General features: G+C 49.2%; 2 protein-coding genes across 7 annotated transcripts; one reads left to right on the top strand and one right to left on the bottom strand.

Annotated features, from left to right (window-relative positions):
• Window positions 1-977: 977 nt before the first annotated feature.
• LOC122381251 lies at window positions 978-8,122 on the bottom strand (the record flags this gene model as incomplete). Its single annotated transcript, XM_043365213.1, has 9 exons — window positions 8,100-8,122; window positions 4,783-5,000; window positions 4,453-4,601; window positions 4,263-4,336; window positions 3,779-3,862; window positions 3,369-3,445; window positions 2,912-3,005; window positions 1,706-1,812; window positions 978-1,103 (listed from the first exon to the last, which is right to left on the bottom strand). Coding segments are annotated over exons 2-9 (927 nt in total), but the record flags the coding sequence as incomplete, so codon positions are not given.
• A 394-nt stretch (window positions 8,123-8,516) lies between these two features.
• Window positions 8,517-16,267, top strand: LOC122381253 (sorting nexin-4-like). Of its 6 annotated transcripts, XM_043365220.1 has the most exons (11): window positions 8,517-8,654; window positions 9,869-10,012; window positions 10,684-11,007; window positions 12,225-12,330; window positions 12,825-12,934; window positions 13,364-13,564; window positions 13,829-13,976; window positions 14,294-14,400; window positions 14,537-14,562; window positions 15,187-15,301; window positions 15,978-16,267. In XM_043365220.1, exons 2-11 carry the CDS (start codon window positions 9,887-9,889, stop codon window positions 16,071-16,073), a joined length of 1,359 nt encoding a protein of 452 aa, XP_043221155.1. In that variant the 5' UTR covers window positions 8,517-8,654; window positions 9,869-9,886; the 3' UTR covers window positions 16,074-16,267. The 6 variants fall into 6 exon arrangements, with proteins under 6 accessions (XP_043221155.1, XP_043221150.1, XP_043221149.1 ...); XM_043365215.1 differs by lacking the exon at window positions 14,537-14,562 and having other exon boundaries at window positions 8,517-8,528; window positions 14,294-14,426; XM_043365214.1 differs by lacking the exon at window positions 14,537-14,562 and having other exon boundaries at window positions 14,294-14,426.
• Window positions 16,268-18,388: the final 2,121 nt, after the last annotated feature.

The following is an 18,388-nucleotide window of genomic DNA, read 5'->3' as shown; positions in this document are numbered from 1 at the left end:
TCTGGCGTGTGTTTCAGAAGGCGAACGGCTTGTTTCACCATTTGTTTTGGCGTCTTTTTTTAGTTGGAATGACAGCATGGCCAAGCCTCTGTTCAGGTTGCGATGGGCCATGATTTAGGACGTCTTATTACACTACACTGCTTTCGTAAGCCTCAAATATCAAACGTGTCCAAAGATATGAAGCTACGCGTTTCGCTGATTTTGTGTGTGTGTGTGTGGGGGGGGGGGGAGGGGGGCATGACCGAAAACCCGGGGTAGTCCATCGGACCCCCTGCAAACGCGATGCTTAAATCGCAAGCTGAAATACCATCTCAACGAACCCAATCTATACCCCTTGGTGAATACAATGCATTACCGGTGTTGTACATTCAGAACTGCGCCAAAACATTTGTAGATGGTACCTAACTTGCAAGACTGATGCTCCGATTAGCATCTAATCCAGTTGTTCTTTGGACGTATCCCCCTGTCCCGATCTCCATCAGATCCCATCAGAAAATAAAGACTTCCAACCAACCGGAACGGCCAAGACGGCAGCTATCGGAAGACAGGCGAATGCCAGTACAAGGTCGATCCCTTCAATGGATACCAAATGATCAGAACCGCCAACGAGGTACTGACCTGACGATGACGGTCCGGCGGAAGAGGAGGTCACAGCCTCCCCAGACGTCTCCGAGTGGACGGTCAGCTCCCGGGCCGATTCGTCTCCGTAGTACACCAGCAGCTCTGAGCCCCCCGGAATGGGCTTTGACGTCCTGCAAAAGTCGATAAATATATTTCAAAGCAATAATGAATATGTAAATAAATGATAAAAGCATTGCACATTTTGGGACAAGAAAACTAGCCATTGATAACCGAGAAGAATCAGCGGTAAGGGCTGCAGGCGGCGCAAGGAATAACGTACATAGAATGTAAAACGTTACAGATAGGAATTTTTTCCATGGATTTTTAGACTACAACACACCTGAAGTATATCTGACCCGGTACTGGAAGGCCACTAGGTTTTGTTCTTCCTCTGAGCGGGCACAGTTGACCCTTCTGAGCCAGTTGCTGCAGCTCGGGTCTTCTGTATTCACCAAGTGATGCACGCGTTGGCCCTTCCTGATCTGAAATGCAAAACAATTCGCACATCAATCCTAGACAAATTTCAATTTTTGGTTATCTCCTATCTAGTGATATTTTTATAGCCTACTTAACTAAAAAGAAAAAAAAACAAACAATAAAAACAAGAAGCGCCAATGTTCAAGTGATGGAACTTCAGCTATATTATTGTTCGAGATATAACTACAAAACCAGCATAACAGTCAACATAACAGACTGTCCCGTAGCTCAGTTAGTAGAGCGTTGGACTCCCGGTAGTGAGAGCCCGGGTTCGAGTCGCTCCGGCGCTCGATATTTGAGACTCCTGACGGGGATGGTCTGCGGTTGGTGGGAGCAGCCGCAGCCAGTTGAAGTCAGTTGAGTGGGACAGGCCATGTCCGGCTTTAAGGCTCGTTAAACTTTGGCATCTAAATTCTCCCGTTGCGTGGAATTGCGCGACCGGACGGTAGGGGTCGGGGTCTACGCAACAAGCTCTGCTTAGCGTAGGCTCCGGCACTGTCCATCCGTCCATTCAAACATTCGAGCTAAATTTATAAAAAAACAGTTTTGCCAGAAGAGCGAATAGTGTCAGACTCGCATGGAGATTCGACAGCAATCACAAACTAACCTGCCATTTGTACCCGGGCGTTCGGGCCCGAGCCTGCTCGGTGGTCAGGGTGCCCTCGTAAGGACCGAGTCTTTGGCGCGCCGGAACATCCTTTTCAGTCCAGACTCCTGGAATCAGAATGAATGGATGATGGCCTTCGTTTCACATAAATGGGCACACAATATCCTGGCATTTACAATCTCAAAACAAACACCATCAATACATGTTTAACAAACACCATCATACATGTTTAACCCTCGCCCGTATTGGTGTTTTTCCAGCCGCGAACGTATAATGGGGGGGGGGGTCCGTTGGACCCCCCCCTTGCCGTTTCGCCCCTGATCGAGCTAGAGCTTCGCGGAAAAAACGAGCGTGTTGCCCGTGACGAGAGGAAGCCGATGATACCTAATTTTAAGGTCCTAGGTCATTGATTGACCTTGCAGGTCAGGTCAATGACCCAAAACTCGGGAAAAATCGGGACCTATTATAACGTCGTAAAGTGTGGCTGCTATGGGGTTTTTCGGGGCGCTGATCACGAATATCATGTTAGTTTTGATCACAGATGATGTCTTTATGCATTTAGTCCAGGTCGGGTCAGGTCAGGTCAGGTCAACCAGTAGGGGTCCTGCCGGGTATTCCTAGTAGGTGTCAACTGCCTCTGACAGCTTCGTAACATGTTACGAAGGCACCAAAACTACTTCGTAAATGTTCATATGGTTGCTAAATTCGAATTCAGCTCCAAAAACTGGCCTAGAAACATGTCAAACTCGAAAAAGTGAACCGAGGTCACCAAAGGTCAATGACCTGACCTGACCTTCAGGTGACCTTGATACCCACCCTAATGCATGGGGGCAACATCATATCACATGTTTGAACGCTTGAAACCACGAAAAGACTGCAAACGCGCGGCTAATGCGAGCCGACATACGCCGAATCGCGATTCCGGCCAAACATGGTCTCGAAAAGTAGGTCACAGGTCAAAGGTCATTGGGGTCAGGGTCATGAATTTTTCAGGGTAGGTGTAAAATTGATCAACGCGAGGGTACTGAAAGTTTCGTCGCGATCGGCCGCTTTTTACGCGAGTTATTCGCGAAAAACCATGGGGGGGGGTCCGTTCGACCCCCCCCCCTATACGGGCGAGGGTTAACAAACACCATCAATACATGTTTGCAACAATGTCCACTAACGTACGTTATGTAATGCCATCGTTTTGCCTTGTCAACCTACCGGTGCCAGATACTGGATTTCTTGACTGAGCCGAGCTAAGAGAAGGCGGCAGCGTTTTGACATCCCTTTCGGAATCTCCGATACCGGGTCGTGCCTGGAATATAAGCGCACATACATATAGCGCAAAACGTCGACCACGGATGATGTAACGTACGAATGGACCTGACCTGTTTGAAGATCAGTCAAGCATGATTTGCGAACATATATGCTATAGAGCTGTCCTAGAACCTGATCTTGCTTAGGTGTGTCAAGACTGGTTGAAGACTGCTGCAGCGCAGACAATATCTATAAATAGTGCCACATCAATAGGCAGAAAGACGCCGAAGGCTTTATAATGCCCCTGGTACCCTTTTGTGATCTAAGCAATAAGCATGACGTCTAATTAGCCAACCACCCATGTCATAAAAGAAAATTGAATGAACATGTGTGGAGAATACCAAGCCGACCCGTCCCTTACCTTGGTGTCGGATATGACCTTCAGAGCTCCATGGATACGACATTCCCCGTCCAAATCACGGCAGCATACGTCACAAACTGTCGGAGAGTAGGGCGAATGATAAATGATTCTTAAGGACTTGATCGAGAGCGTAGTTGATTAGGTATTTACTAAATTATTACTATTACGTCTAATAGAATCTACTATTCTATTAGACGTAAAAGTGTGTCTGTGATGGTTTTTATGACTGCAACTTTAAGAACATTTTCGTTCATTATCAAGAAGTTCTTGTTCAACCTAAAAAGTCATCCTCTCTTCCAGATTCTTTCTTTAACAACCTATCATCAGGAAAAGCTGACAAGCCGAAGAGCCACCAGTGAATAATTTTGCCTGCAGGCGCTGAAACAGGTCAGAGGAAGGGATATACCCACATATGTTGCCATCATCGAGACCAGCCACGTCCCGGTAGTTTATGACGAAACGTTGACTGTCGATGCTCACTCCTTCAGCAAAGACTGCAAAAATAGAATAATAAGATATAATTGATCGTTTTGCATTTAGTTAAGGTGCCGATTCAATATAATGAATGCAGTCAGACCATTGAATCTCTTTGCAGCGTCCAGATCTAATGATATGTATAACAAACCGGTAATTTCTCTGGGAGAAGTATACAGTAGTGCAAGGCTGATAGTACTATGGCAATAACAGGAGCTCCGCCACGGTCTGAAACTCTGAATATAAGGGGTATGACCCAAAAATGGACACCTCTATTATACATTTAGGCAGCATTACGGGACTGAATTATTGGGAAGGTATGGACCACGCAACACCTCCCCCCCCCCCTCAGTGGCGGAGCCCCTGGGTAGACGCGACCTGCGTATTTTTTTTTTTTCTGCCTGAATTCTGTCGACTTGCCTTCCGCAGAGTCTCGAATGTCCGACTGGTCACGCAATAACAGACTCCTTTTTGCATTGGAGATGTAACAAGCACTGAAAAAAGAATATAAGCAGTCAGCAAGATGGTGTTCTTGTGTCTAGGACAATGTCTGAAAAAAAACCTGATCGAATTTCAACACAAAGGTACACTAGGCCATGCCCTTGCTTACTTGTCCCGGTCCACCTCAGTGAACCCGATGAAGTCCTCAGACGGTGACGGCGACCGACACCGGAACACTTCCTTCCTCACTAGAGACTGCGCAGCGCGGTCTGACAAAGGATCGTCGTCCGACGCCGAGGGAGACGACGGCCGCTCAACCTAGACCAAAATAAAGAAACCAGCAATAGTCATCAAAACTACCTATAAGACATTTTACTGTTCATTCCACTATGGATATAAAATCAAAACCCATTTCTTACTTGCATTTCCGTTATATATATCAACCCAACAGAAAAATATACTCTCAACACGAATGAACACCATGCATTTGTGCACCTACCTTTGGTGAATGGACTTCAATCTTGATCTCGTCCTTGCCAACTGGCTGAAAGACGCTCTCGGAACCACTGTCTACGGGAGAGGAGCCGCTCTGGGTCCTCCTCACACACCCTGACGGACTCCATTCCTCGTCCCTTCCAGCAGAGTCTTCCCGAAGCCACTTTGGTTCTACCGTTGTCGCTGACGCAGTCCGCATGAGAGGCGGTGGTTCAGACATAGCTGTTGGCATGGGCTGGGCCCCAATGTCATGTCAGTTCATCCTTTATTTCACTACCTATACCATATCACATACAATTAGTCGAGCAGATAGCAAAACAAGTTCAAGAGCATTTCACAATGGCATCGATGTAAAAATAAAAATAATACATTCTCTCGCAGATGTTGGAGATCGGGACGCCATCAATGCTCGTTCCATGCTCAAATTTGACGCAAACGTCATCCCAGATTCAGGAGTGGTAAAATCCTAGAGTGTCACTCATGACTCAACCCACATTTCAACTTTGAAACTCACATCGGCATCATGTCATGTAAATGTACTGGGATTCTGAAAGCTTAAAGTCATGCCTATAGTCTACGAGTATGTCATCCCAAGGTCCGTCATGAAAGCCTTGTCTGTGGTACGCTACTGTGCGTCCGTGTATGGGGCATGTACCGAAACGCAGCTCCGCCGTGCGCAAAAAAAAAAAACATTTGTGCACGTTATTGTCCATGTCCACACTGCACAATGACGCTTAACCCTCGCCCGCACATGGGGGGGGGGGGGGGTGGTTGCCACCCCCCCCCCCAGGCAGTCTTTCTGCTCTGCACTCAACATTTTTAGAGCTAGAAGGCTGATTTTTCGTATAGCTGCTCGTCTATCCTTTCTTGATGTCCACTGAAAATTTCAAGTTTCTGTGATTTTTGGTTTCGGAGATATGACCTTGTTTTTCAGGTCATGTCATGACCCAAATGGCCAATTCTCAACATCTTGCGTTTGCCATGGGCCTTGTGAGCTTTTGACACCCTGATTTCGGCCTTTTTTGCCAGTCTTACCTCCCACCTATCATGGAACATGTTGTTCGACGATGTACAGGGGTCAAGGTCAGGGTCAAGGTCAACCTAGGTCATCTAAGATAATTGCGTTTTAGGCAAGCTGAATTTACTTTTTGTGAAGTTTTTTGACTGCATTTTTGGTAAAAGCTTCTCAGATCATGATTTCATGTGATATGGACCCAAAAACAATCGGTGCACACATCAGTATACACACAGACACACACAGACATACAAACACATGTAATTGACCTTGACCTAACTTGACCTGAAATGACCTCAGCAGCAAAATTCTGGTCGGATAGTGTGACAAAGAGGTTCTAGCTGGCTTGGCACCAGAAAATAGCATCGTCATCGGTATTTGATAAGCAGCGCACTTGATATCCAACGGTGACCCAAAACAGCAACATTTTTTAGTTTGACCTGACCTGGAAGGTCAATGACTGACCTGAGAAGGTAAAACTGGGTATCATTGGATTCGTCTCTTCCCAAAGAATCTTTTTGGTCTTCACTGCTAAGCTCTATCTCCAACAGGAACGAAATGGCGCGGGGGGGGGGGGTGGCAACCACCCCCCCCCCATGTGCGTTCTAGGATGGGAAAATGGCATGTGCGGGCGAGGGTTAACCCTATTAGTGGCAGGGGGTGGGGGGGGAGTTATCCACCCCTCGGTTTTTTCGAAAATATCTTCGAAACGGCTGGATCTAGGATGCTGAAATTTGCAGACTTTTCTTAGAACTAAACTGGGCACATCCCCTTAAATTTTCAAGTTGATACCTTTATCAGAGGCGGTTCCAGGGCATCGGGAATTGGGAGGTTCTATTCGTGAAGTGAGTCATTTGGGTGAAGCTTCAAAACGCACAGATCAATGCAAAATTCAGGTGCCTCTGACAGGCCTGTGGTGCCCCTGAAAGGACTGTGGTGTCCCTTGGCCCTGACAAGCCTAAGGTGCCCCCGACAGGCTCGTGGTGTCGCTGACACGTCCGTGGTGCCCTTGCCAGGCCTGTGGTGCCTCTGGCAGACCTGTGGTGCCCCTGGCGGGCCTGTGGTGGCCCTGCTAGGCCGCTGGTACCCCTGGACCCTGATAGGACTGTGGTGCCCCTGACAGGCCCAAAGTGGTGCCCCTGCGAGGCCGGTGGGGCCCCTGGCAGGTCTATGGTGCCCCTGGCAGGTCTGTGGTGCCCCTGGCAGACCTATGGTGCTCTTGCTAGGTCGATGGTGCTCCCAACAGGCCTGTGGTGCCCCTGACAGGCCGGTAGTGCCCATGGCAGGCCTGTGGTGCCCATGGCAGGCCTGTGGTGCCCATGGCAGGCCTGTGGTGCCCATGGCAGGCCTGTGGTGCCCATGGCAGGCCTATGGTGTCCCCGAGCCCCAAAGGGGCGGGAGGTCATGACCCATATGACTGATATATAGGACCCACCCTTGGATCCACCACTGGTCATTACTTGCAGACTGACTCATTTGACATCCATTACAAGACAACTCGCAGTAGTATGTTTGTCACCCTGTTCCTTTATGCCCATTTTTATAGTGGGCAAATCTTGACAACTGGGGGGGGGGGGGGCGGGGCAACTCTGTTGAGTGCTGGGGCATTTGCCCCTCCAGCTAACATGTTAAAATAGGTCCTGTGACATGCTTTTTTGTTTGAGTTGTGTGGTACGTATTTTTTGCTTCGTTTCCATACTATTGAGAGGGCAGGGCAGGCTCACAGCTCATATCACAAATTGTGGTCAGTGCAGATGTTAACTGGTCATATTTTTGGTTCGGTGTGTTTTTTTGTAGTCTCCTTTGGCATTGGTGCAGATTTTCCACCTCTTAATGAAGGGATGGTGCGGATTTTGAACTCGCCTGGTGCGCCTCATCGACCTAATGGTCATTGCAGTATGGATTTGGGTCATGACATGACCTGAAAAACAAGGTCATATCTCTGAAATCATAAACCACAGAAACTTGAAATTTTCAGTGCATGCTGAAAAAGGATAGGAAAGCAGCTATACAAAAAATCAGGCTTCTAGCTTTAAAAATGTTCAGTGCAGAGCAGAAAAACTACCTGCGGGGGGATGGCATTTGGCAACCAGCCCCTCATGTCAATGTGCGCAAGATTACTTTACTACTCGTGCGGGTGAGGGAAGTTTTGGCCGAATGCCGTGAAATTTTGGTGAGATTTTTTTTTATCACTGGAAAGAAAACTCCGTGGTGAACATTTAACAACGTCACAATGAAATCTAAGAAATAACAGCCAAAAAACCTTGAAAATGGCATAAAATAATATATCCAACCGCCTAACATACTGCGCCGTTATCGCCACTTTTGGCTTCAATTGTCAAGGTCAAAACTTTTGTCGAATGTATTTGATCCGTCAGTATGGTATTTGATGGCGTCATCAATGTTTGGCGGCTTAGGTTTTAGCATGGATTGTTATCCATGGTTTTAGCGTGGTTTTAGCAGCCTGCCTTGGTTTTAGCTATAGAAATAAAGACGTTTTAGCGGTTTTCATCATAGATAAAAAGGGTGTAGGTTACCAAATTTTCACTGGTGGTCCCGGATAATTTTCCCTCATTTTCCGGATGTCGAACGCACGCACAGTAAACTGTGATCTGCTGTCGGGGCATTTTCTTTGACGTCATTTTAGAGACATTTTTAAACAGTACACCCATGAATGCCACAAATGAAAACAAATTGTCGGTTTAGATGTCGGTTTAGATTATTCGATAGATGCTGTGGATAAATTGTTAAAATTTTGTTAAATTGATAAACAAAAGTGTGATAAATTAAAGGATGATAACTGATAATGATTTGTATTTCATATCGATTTAGAGTATTGGTAGAGCAGACGTCACACGGAGGTAAACGGGTAAACCTCCAACCTGAACCAACGAGGTGCTGTAGGTTTGTAGGTGTAGGTTTTAATAGAGCCTGGGTTTTAGGTTTATAGGTTTGTAGGCTGAGGCTAGGCTGTTTTTGTAGGTTGTAGGGTAGTCGTAAAGCAGGCGTCACACTTCTGTGTATATGGCTGGATGAGCTAGTATGATGGGCTGTGGCCTTGAGGCTGGCGCTAGTGTTGTTGCAATATGTTACGTCATGGACGTACTAGGTGTCGTACAACCTACCAGCCTACAACTTACTAACCTACACCTACCAACCTACAACCTAACCTACAACCTTAATCCACTTGTATACCACATAACCTTACCCAACTCAACAAGTGGTTGCTGGTTGGGTGTATCTTATAAATGTTTTGTGTAAAAAGTATCATAAGTATCTAATATCTATGCTATGTGTGATCTCTCCTTTTTACCTTAGAAGGATGTGACTATTCATTTTTTTCATGATTTTGTTTTGTGAATTTCTTCCATTTTGAAAGAATGCAAAAGAGGGAAATGACCCAGGATACTGGTTACTGGGAATGGGATAGGTACCGGGATTGGGCAGATACTCCATCCTAGATTAGCTTCCATGAGAGTCGTCAGTTCAGGAGCTTGATGTGATCGGGACCGTACAGGCCATAGGGGGCATAGTGGCCATCAAATTGGTAAGGTAAGGTACCTAAGGTTAGGTTGGGTTAGGTTAGGTCAGGTCAGGTCAGGTCAGTTAGGTTTGTTTTGGTTTAGTTTGAAAGAAACATCTGCGGGTGGTGGGTGGCAGGTATAGCGCCTCTGCTTGGTTGGATAAGCTTTGTGTGTCTGCTCTACTAATACTGTTTTAGGGCCTTGCTAAATTGTAAACAGATTATTTACAGGACAGCGAGTCGCCAACCAGTTGCTAGGTTTCCACTGTTTCCATCATTTTTTACAGTGCATTTAAGTAGTTTTTTATTGTGTATATTTTTTAGCTTCTATTAGCAGTTTCAATATTCTTTGTTATTTCAGGAAAGAAAAGAATATCATTGAAGAGCAGCTAAAGGTCATAGTACAGTTAGTCAGTTACACACCAAATATTGTCCAAAAATGAATGCCTCCTTCTCTGCCATTTATGACAATGTCATGTCAGCACACCTGGGTGTTGTTGAGTAGGAATGGTAGGTATATGGGGTAGGACCTCACTGCCAATTAATTTTCAGGATTTCCTAGCTGCACCAATGGATGATCATGATGCTGAAGAGAATGGCATTTCAAATAATCTGCCACCAGAAGCCAATGGCACAGGGGCTCTGGAAACACCCCAACCTCCAGGAGCTGATGCAGCAGAAAAAGACTTCAAGAAGGTATGATTATGTGTCAAATGTTAAGTTTCTGTTAGTTAGTACCTGTTTATTCTCTCTTGAATCTGGAAGTGTTATGTTTCTTGGCCCAACATGTTTACTTATTGTGACTTTTGTTACCATCAGATATGTTAAGGCTGGTTATGAACAAAAAAATGTAGCTACTTTTTACCTATATTTTTTGCCCTTGGCATACAAGATCCCTGGTGATAGCTGGTGACTTCTTTTATAAATTTATGTTACTCCTTAATGGTTCAAACCTTTTGAATGGAAGTATTCACAAGGACAGAGCCCCCTTTAAGCAAAGCTTGTTGCATTGACCCTGCCCTCAATCCTCCGATCTCGCAGTTCTGGTTCTATGGCAGAATTTGGAGTGTAAAACTTAACGTGGCACGTGCACACGTAGCCACGCACAGCCGGTCCCGGGCCCCCTCGCTGACTTCGCCTGGCTACGGCCTGCCACCAACCGTAACCATACCTGTCAGGAGGCTCGTAAATGTCAAGCGCCAGTTGTGCTTCGAACCTGGACTGTTATAACCGGGAACGCGTGCTCTCACCACGCGAAGTTCAACGCTCTACCGACAGAGCTACGGGACCGGGTTAGTTTGGTTTGTGTCAAATGCTATCCTTAATGGTCCGTCTTTATCGGTCCTTGCGTGCTGTTTCTTTTACAGGAGCCGCTGTGCACAGTGATGGAGATCTCTGTGTCCGAGTCAGAGCGGCGCTACAACGGCTCGATGAATCTGACCGAGTACTACACGGCCTACCTGATCGAGACGCGCGTCACCGAGCCGACGTTCGGCGGCGCGCTGAGCCGCCAGGGCGCGCTGTGGCGGCGCTACAGCGAGTTCGAGACGCTGGCCGGCTACCTGGGCGAGGCCTACCCGTACGTGGTGACGCCGCCGCTGCCCGAGAAGCGCGCCTCGCACGTCTGGCAGAAGCTAGCCACGGACCCGTTCGACTCCGAGTTCATAGACCGGCGCCGTGTTGGACTGGAGGTGAGACGTCCGAGAGATCACATCGTCGTCAATGATAAAGAATTGACAATGATATAGTATGTTTAACCAATTTCTTTCATGTTATTGGCGTGGTATTGCAAGCACTGCTTAACCCTCGCCCGTATTGGTGTTTTTCCAGCCGCGAACGTATAAGGGGGGGGGGGGGGGTCCGTTGGACCTCCCCCTTGCCGTTTCGCCCCTGATCGAGCTAGAGCTTCGCGGAAAAAACGAGCGTGTTGCCCGTGACGAGAGGAATCCGATGATACCTAATTTTAAGGTCCTAGGTCATTGGTTGACCTTGCAGGTCAGGTCAATGACCCAAAAGTCGGGAAAATCGGAACCTGTTAGAACGTCGTAAAGTGTGGCTGCTATGGGGTTTTTCGGGGCGCTGATCACGAATATCATATTAGTTTTGATCACAGATGATGTCTTTATGCATTAGGTCCAGGTTGGGTCAGGTCAGGTCAGGTCAACCAGTAGGGGTCCTGCCGGGTATTCCTAGTAGGTGTCAACCGCCCGTGACAGCTTCGTAACATGTTACGAAGGCACCAAAACTACTTCGTAAATGTTCATATGGTTGCTAAATTCGAATTCAGCTCCAAACACTGGCCTAGAAACATGTAAAACTCGAAAAAGTGAACCGAGGTCACCAAAGGTCAATGACCTGACCTGACCTTCAGATGACCTTGACACCCACCCTAATGCATGGGGGCAACATCATATCACATGTTTGAACGCTTGAAACCACGAAAAGACTGCAAACGCGCGGCTAATGCGAGCCGACATACGCCGAATCGCGATTCCGGCCAAACATGGTCTCGAAAAGTAGGTCACAGGTCAAAGGTCATTGGGGTCAGGGTCATGAAATTTTTAGGGTAGGTGTAAAATTGATAACCGCGAGGGTACTGAAAGTTTCGTCGCGATCGGCCGCTTTTTACGCGAGTTATTTGCGAAAAACCATGGGGGGGGGGGGTCCGTTCGACCCCCCCCCTATACGGGCGAGGGTTAAATAACGCCATGTATGTCATTGTCACACGCCTTGAAATTCTGTGGTTCAGTTGCTGTTCAGCGCTATTATAGTGTGAAATTTTTGGCAGACTCTGTAGTGTAACTGTATCAGGTAGTCGGTCTTAGCTCATAATCATGCATTTAAACGGCGCTGATGACATACAGCGGTATTTGATGGTTCCAACAATTTGATTTGAATATATTTTCAGAGCTTCTTGCTGCGTGTAGCTTCACATCCGATCCTGTCTTGGGACTCGATTTTTCTACGTTTCATCCAGGATGAAAGGGACTGGAAGGAAATCGTCACTGGCACAGGTAAGTTCTTCTATAGATGTTTCCCAGCTGGCTATGGTACCTAGCTGTTTTTCTGTGAACATTGCAAGTTCTCTCTCTCTACTGACAGCTGCAATACCCTGACTTACCATCCTGTATTGGGGGATTGGTGCACAAAGTGACCCGGTCAGTCGATTGTCGGTTAGCTGGGTGATGCTTATTTAGATCAACAGAAAAGTAACACGACATACTCGTACAGTATGTGCTCCCAATCACTGACTAGTGTTTGTTTGCTTTGTGTGAGTGGACGTCGCCGTTGGTCTTTCCCGGAACCTATAAGTTTTTGTTTCATATGCTTTATCATGCCAAACCTTCATGCTAATTTAACTTTATGGTATGGAGCATTATGGACACTCGTGCTTCTGTGCTGTATGGGATCTTAATGTTCCGATCGCACACAGCCGAGCTGTCGCCACGCATTGTGCCTGCGACAAGAACGCCGTTTCACTCTCACGTCTCTGCCGTCTGCGCTGCAGGCTACCTGGAAAAGGTGGAGCGCCAGCTGAAGTCGCTGAACGCAACCATTCGCGTCAAGAAGGGCGACAGCCGGTTCGACGAGCTGCTCACTTACGGACGGGAGCTGGAGGTGAGCGCTGCGCGGTGCGCGAGATGTGAGGGGTGGAATTGTGGTGGATGGGAGCGGGAAGAAGTAATGGCTGGGAGTCCGTGGGATTCATATTCAATTTTTAGTTCGCTGAAACATGACTAACTGCATCGTCATGCTCGGCCAACGTGTCTCGTATTTAGCCGGTGTTTTGCCACCACTTTTTATACAAGTAGCCTATAACTGTCTCAAAGCACACCAAAGTAGGTATGCTCTCTAGTTAGCGCTGGCTACTACCTGCACCACTACCTGTTAGTGCTGGCTACTACCTGGCTACTACTCAGGTTATTGGTGGTATTATTACGACTCCTTTTGTGCCAACACCAGCTGGACTAATTAACCCACATCTTCACATTCATGACCGATTAATATGTGTGCTGTTTTGTTTCTGACGCACCCCGGCGTCGGCAGACCCACCTATCGAGCGTGCTGCGCTCGCGCGCGCGTCTGACGGACGCCACGTACGCGGTGCGCCGTCAGCACGCCAGCTACGGACGCGTGCTCAGCCAGTGGTCGGCCGTGGAGACCCAGATGGGCGACGGGCTGCAGCGGGCCGGCCACTACATGGACGCGCACGCCGCCAGCATTGACACCTTCGTCGAGGAGGAGGAGGTGCGGAGGGAGGGGACGGCTGGGAGAGGGAGGCAGAGGGAGATACTCGTATGTAGATAATTTGATTTGTGGGGAAAGGCGGCAGGGGAAAGTAAAGTAATTCATTGACCCCTTAGTAAATTTGTAAACGAGGCCCATGAAGCGCCAGGGATAGCTCTTGGCTTCCGGCCATGGCTCATTTTTCTGTGTTTTCGCCATTTGGTTGCCCTGCGCAGCTGGCGCACCCGGACTGATGTGACGATTCTGTGTCTGCCGCGTCGCCAGGTGTACATTGACCAGCTGAAGGAGTACATGTACTACGCAGCGGCGCTGCAAGCCGTCTGCCACAAGTACACGATGCGGCAGTACCAGCTGGAACGGCTGGACGATACGCTCTCGCAGCTGTCGCAGCGCCGGGAGAACGCACTGCAGGGTGAGACCGCCGACCGCTCTCTAGGATACAGACTGGCCGACTCATTTGTAGCTAATAAATCGTGCTAATTAATCGTCATTCATATTTCCAACGTAACCGAAATATATATCGCATCACTTATTTGTTTACCTAAAGTTTTGCGCCTCAGGTCGATGAGTGTGATCTTACACCTTAGAGTATTCTTACATCCTTTGATCTACAGTTCCTCCCACAGTTTACCAGTACCCCATTTTAACACCTCACCCACTTACCCACACCCCTGCCCCGACCCGGATCGCTCGTCTGGTGACCGCGTGGTGCCATCCCCCATTTCCCAGGTAAGCCCAGTCTGATGTGGCGGCTGCTGGGCAGTGTTGATACGGACGAGGTGCGTGAGATGAAGGTGGCGGACATCGACCAGCAGGTGACCGACACCGAGCAGCAGATCCGGCAGCACACTGAGCAGCTCAGGTGGGTTAGATGGGTTAGGTGGGTTAGATGGGTTAGGTGAGTTAAGGTGGGTGAGCCTACAGCACACTGAGCAACTCAGGTGGGTTCTGGGTTCGGTGGGTTAGCAGCAGATCCGGCAGCACACCGAGCAGCTCAGGTGGGTTAGATGGGTTAGGTGGGTTAGATGGGTTAGGTGAGTTAAGGTGGGTGAGCAGCAGCAGATCCGGCAGGCTGCTCAGGTGCTCAGATGGGTTTGGTGGGTTGGGTGGGTTAGCAGCAGATTCGGCAGCACACCGAGCAGCTCAGGTGGGTTCTGGGTTAGGTGGGGTAGATGGGTTAGGTGAGTTAAGGTGGGTGAGCCTGCAGCAGATCCGGCAGCTCAGGTGCTCAGGTGGGTTTGGTGGGTTAGGTGGATGAACAACAGATTCGGCAGCACACTGAGCAGCGTCAGGTGGGTTTTGGGTTAGGTGGGGTAGATGGGTAAGATGGGTTAGAAGGGTGAGATTCGGCAGCACACCGAGCAACTCAGGTGGGTGGGATTCGGCACGATGGCTGGAACGGTGGGTAGATCGGGCGTGGTTATGACAATGATATAATATTCTTCAGGGTTACAGCGTATTTTTTATATATAAATAATACGGTAATGACCACCGGATTGTCCGTAGAAATGTCTTTAGTTATTGATATTTATGCATCAATTCATTACTTGCCTTTGTGAAAGCTGAAGGTGCAGCCCGATGAAAAAGTCAAACATTTGTTTTACATCGGACCTCCCTTGCAGTGAGTTTGTGGAGAAGGCTCTGGAGGACGTCCAGCGGTTTCATTCCCGAAAAGTTAAAGATCTCCGAGAGACTATTGTCAACTACATGAAGCTGCAGATTCGTATCTGCAAAAAGGTAAGCAAGCTTTATTGGGCGGAGACTTCCACTGGCGTCCAACTGGCGTCTAATTGAGCAGACGTCCAAGTTGGCGTCGAACTTGGTGTCGTACTATTGGACGGAGACTTCCAAGCTAGACGCGCTGTCGCCAAATAGACGCAGCCGCCGTCCAGCTAGACGCGTCTAGCTAGACGCGAAATGGAAGTCTCCACCCATTGTCTTCGTTTCGCTCAATTTATCATAGTGCGGATGGGGGTCTCAGTCAACCTGGCCATGGTGGGGGAGGGAGAGGATGTATTTTGCCACACCACTCAACGCACCTTTAATTCTTAAAAGTATATATAAATGTTAAGGCTGTATAAAGTGATCGATAGCTATAAACGAATATTTCCAAGAAGATATCCATTTATGAGTACTTCCCAGAGGATTAAGGTCATGTACTGGGGTCTTTGGAGGCCGTCAAAGTTCAAATATATCTGTACTGCTGGGGTTCTGCAGCAAAGCGTTTGATGATTCAAGACATAATATTTCTGAATTTAAAAAACGAATTGCACAGATACTGAATGTTTGTTTTTCATTTTCATTTTTTCATCAGCGCCATCACAGAATATCGAAACACGCAGTGTTTGTCCACACGCCTGCATGCAGTCCCGCAGCTAAACTGGCCGCTGATTGTGGTCGCCGCTTCTTTCAGGGTCTGCAGACGTGGCGACACTTCCGCGACTGCGTGGACAGCCTGGAGGGCCAGCCGCCGCCCGTGCCGCCGCCGCAGGAGATCGGGTCGCCCTAGACACTCCCGTGACCCGCTGCTTTTGGAGGACCTGCTGGTCGGCATCGCTGGCCTGCAGTTTGACAATGGATCACCAAGTCCCAAATGGATGCTGACGGAAAGGATCGATGCGTAGAGCAGCTCTGACGGCCGCGAATGTGTTGGGTGCCGCTGCTGAGGTGCTTGAGGTGAGGGTGAAGCTTTGGAAGGAATATTTATTTTTCGCTTATACATATGCTGCCGTCCAAACCAAAACAAGCGTAACTCACTTTTTGGCCATTTTGAGATAATGGTATCGTTCGACGGAGAATCGAATAGGGAATCTATATACCAATTTATAGACCTTAATGCTGAATATATTTTAAGTTATTTTAAATTTTATTTTTATGAGGAAGCGTATCTTCTCAAGTGAGCTAACTTTACAAAAGAAGAAAAGCGTAACTCATAATAATGGGCGATAAAAAGCGTAACTCACGAGTTACGCTTTTCTTGCATGGATTTATGGAAAATGTTGTTGAGTTACGGTTTTATCAAAGCATATTTAATCAATGCCCTTTGTCCCAACTTGCCATTCAGAGCAATGGCAAGGAGCCACACCGATCTCGTGTGGGCACCAGTGCGGAGCAGCGCCATGGTATGGGACGTGGGGTATTCCATATCATGGTATGGGGTATCCCGATGTTAGCTTCCTCTCGGCAGCCGGGAAGATCCGCAGAGCCGCCCATCAGACTGTTCGCACTTCGCCAACCGGGGAGGAGGGAGGGTGGCAGCCGACCCATCGTTGGCATTGGGTATAGCCGGTCCCGTGGCCGGCTCAGGACTCATGAATGCACAGCGCGGCCGCCCACTCGCCGCCGGTAACGGCTGGGGATTGCGGCCAGCCCACCACCCGACGGCTTCATCCGGTCGACCAGGCCTGGAGGGAGCGGGCTCTCGTCACTCTGGCAGAGGCTCGGTGGATCGCCCAAAGTCCACTGAGTGTTTGGGTTGAGGGCGCTGGCTTCCTCGGCGATGCTGTCGACTGTCTCGCTGCCATTAGGATCTCAGAACGATGGCACCCACTGAAGATGGACATCGGACATGCCAGCCCCTGCTGTCAGGCCTGGTCGATTGGGCCCTCGTCGTGCGACAAGTCCTCCAGCAGCTAGATCGGTGCTTCCTAGACAGCGAGCATCCGACACGAAAGCCGGAACACAGCCGACCCGTTGGGATTCATATTTTGTTGTTGTTCTTGTCGTTTATTCCATCGGCCCAGATCAGCGCCCGGGAAACGTTTTGCTCTGGTGTTAGCTGTTATACCCGGCGGCCAAGGCAGCCATGCCCCGTCGGCCCGCCTGTCCGGTGAAGGTACTGGGCTGCTACGTTGCAGTGTTCCGCCCGAAGCTGGTGGACGTCCACCGTTACCTCCCTGTTGTCCGCCCTGGCAGGCGCTGGTAGTGAGCCGGCGTTGTAGATGGAGCTCGTAGATGGAGCTATACCCGCCTGCCGACCAGTCCGCTCGCAATTCTCCGCGGGTGGCCCTGGCGACAGTCCTTGCCGCTAAGCCACTGTCCACGGTCTGCAGCGCCGCGTAGAAGTCGGTCCAGATGAGGCAGAAGCGCTGGTCTTGGGCCTTGGTCATGGTTATGATCGATCCTGCTGATGTCATCAAGCGCCGTCTTGAGAGCTCGGCCCTGGTTATGGAGCAGAGGGAGCCCGCCGCAACCCTTACCGTCATTCCTTCTCCTCTGTCCGAAAGGAAGATCAGAGAAGATCCTCCACCTTCGCGGATTCCGTCCCCCCCCCCCCCCCACCGAGCCATCTTCTTATACGAGACACATGTAACGTAGTCCGCTCCTCGGTTGTTGCGGAGTCGTTCCTCTGTGGACGCTCACAGGTTCGCCGCGGACTCACTACGGAGGCAGCCGGGGTCGTGTGTGTGTGTGTGGGGGGGGGGGGGGGGAGGGAAGATCTTCTAGTCGATGGTGTTCTCCGCGCGGGACTTCCAGGGCGCAGAGAGGCGGCTAGCGCGGGCTCGATTCGTGGTAAATGCGTCATCGCGGGGCCATGCAGGTTGGGAGTAGCCAGCATCTCTCGGCCGACATCGCGGCAGCCACGAGTGACGCTGAGTCGCTGGCCTGTTGCTGTGGCGCTGAGGCCAACTCCCTGAGCGGCATATCTTCTGGGACAGCCAGGGCACTGCTTGCATTGAGGTAGTATTTCGTGGTCCTCCCATCCGGCCACACGAGGGCTCGGCGCCTCTTCGTTCCACGTCCATGTGCATTGTGCAGAAGTGCTGCCAGGTGTTAGAAGGCTGTGTCCATTCTCCTTTCTTCGCTGGCCGCCGGTATAGGTGG

The sequence above is a fragment of the Amphibalanus amphitrite genome, unplaced genomic scaffold (assembly GCF_019059575.1).
Source record: "Amphibalanus amphitrite isolate SeventyFive unplaced genomic scaffold, NRLGWU_Aamphi_draft 000116F_arrow, whole genome shotgun sequence".
Classification (NCBI taxonomy): domain Eukaryota; kingdom Metazoa; phylum Arthropoda; class Thecostraca; order Balanomorpha; family Balanidae; genus Amphibalanus; species Amphibalanus amphitrite.
This window is presented reverse-complemented; position numbering and strand designations above follow the sequence as displayed.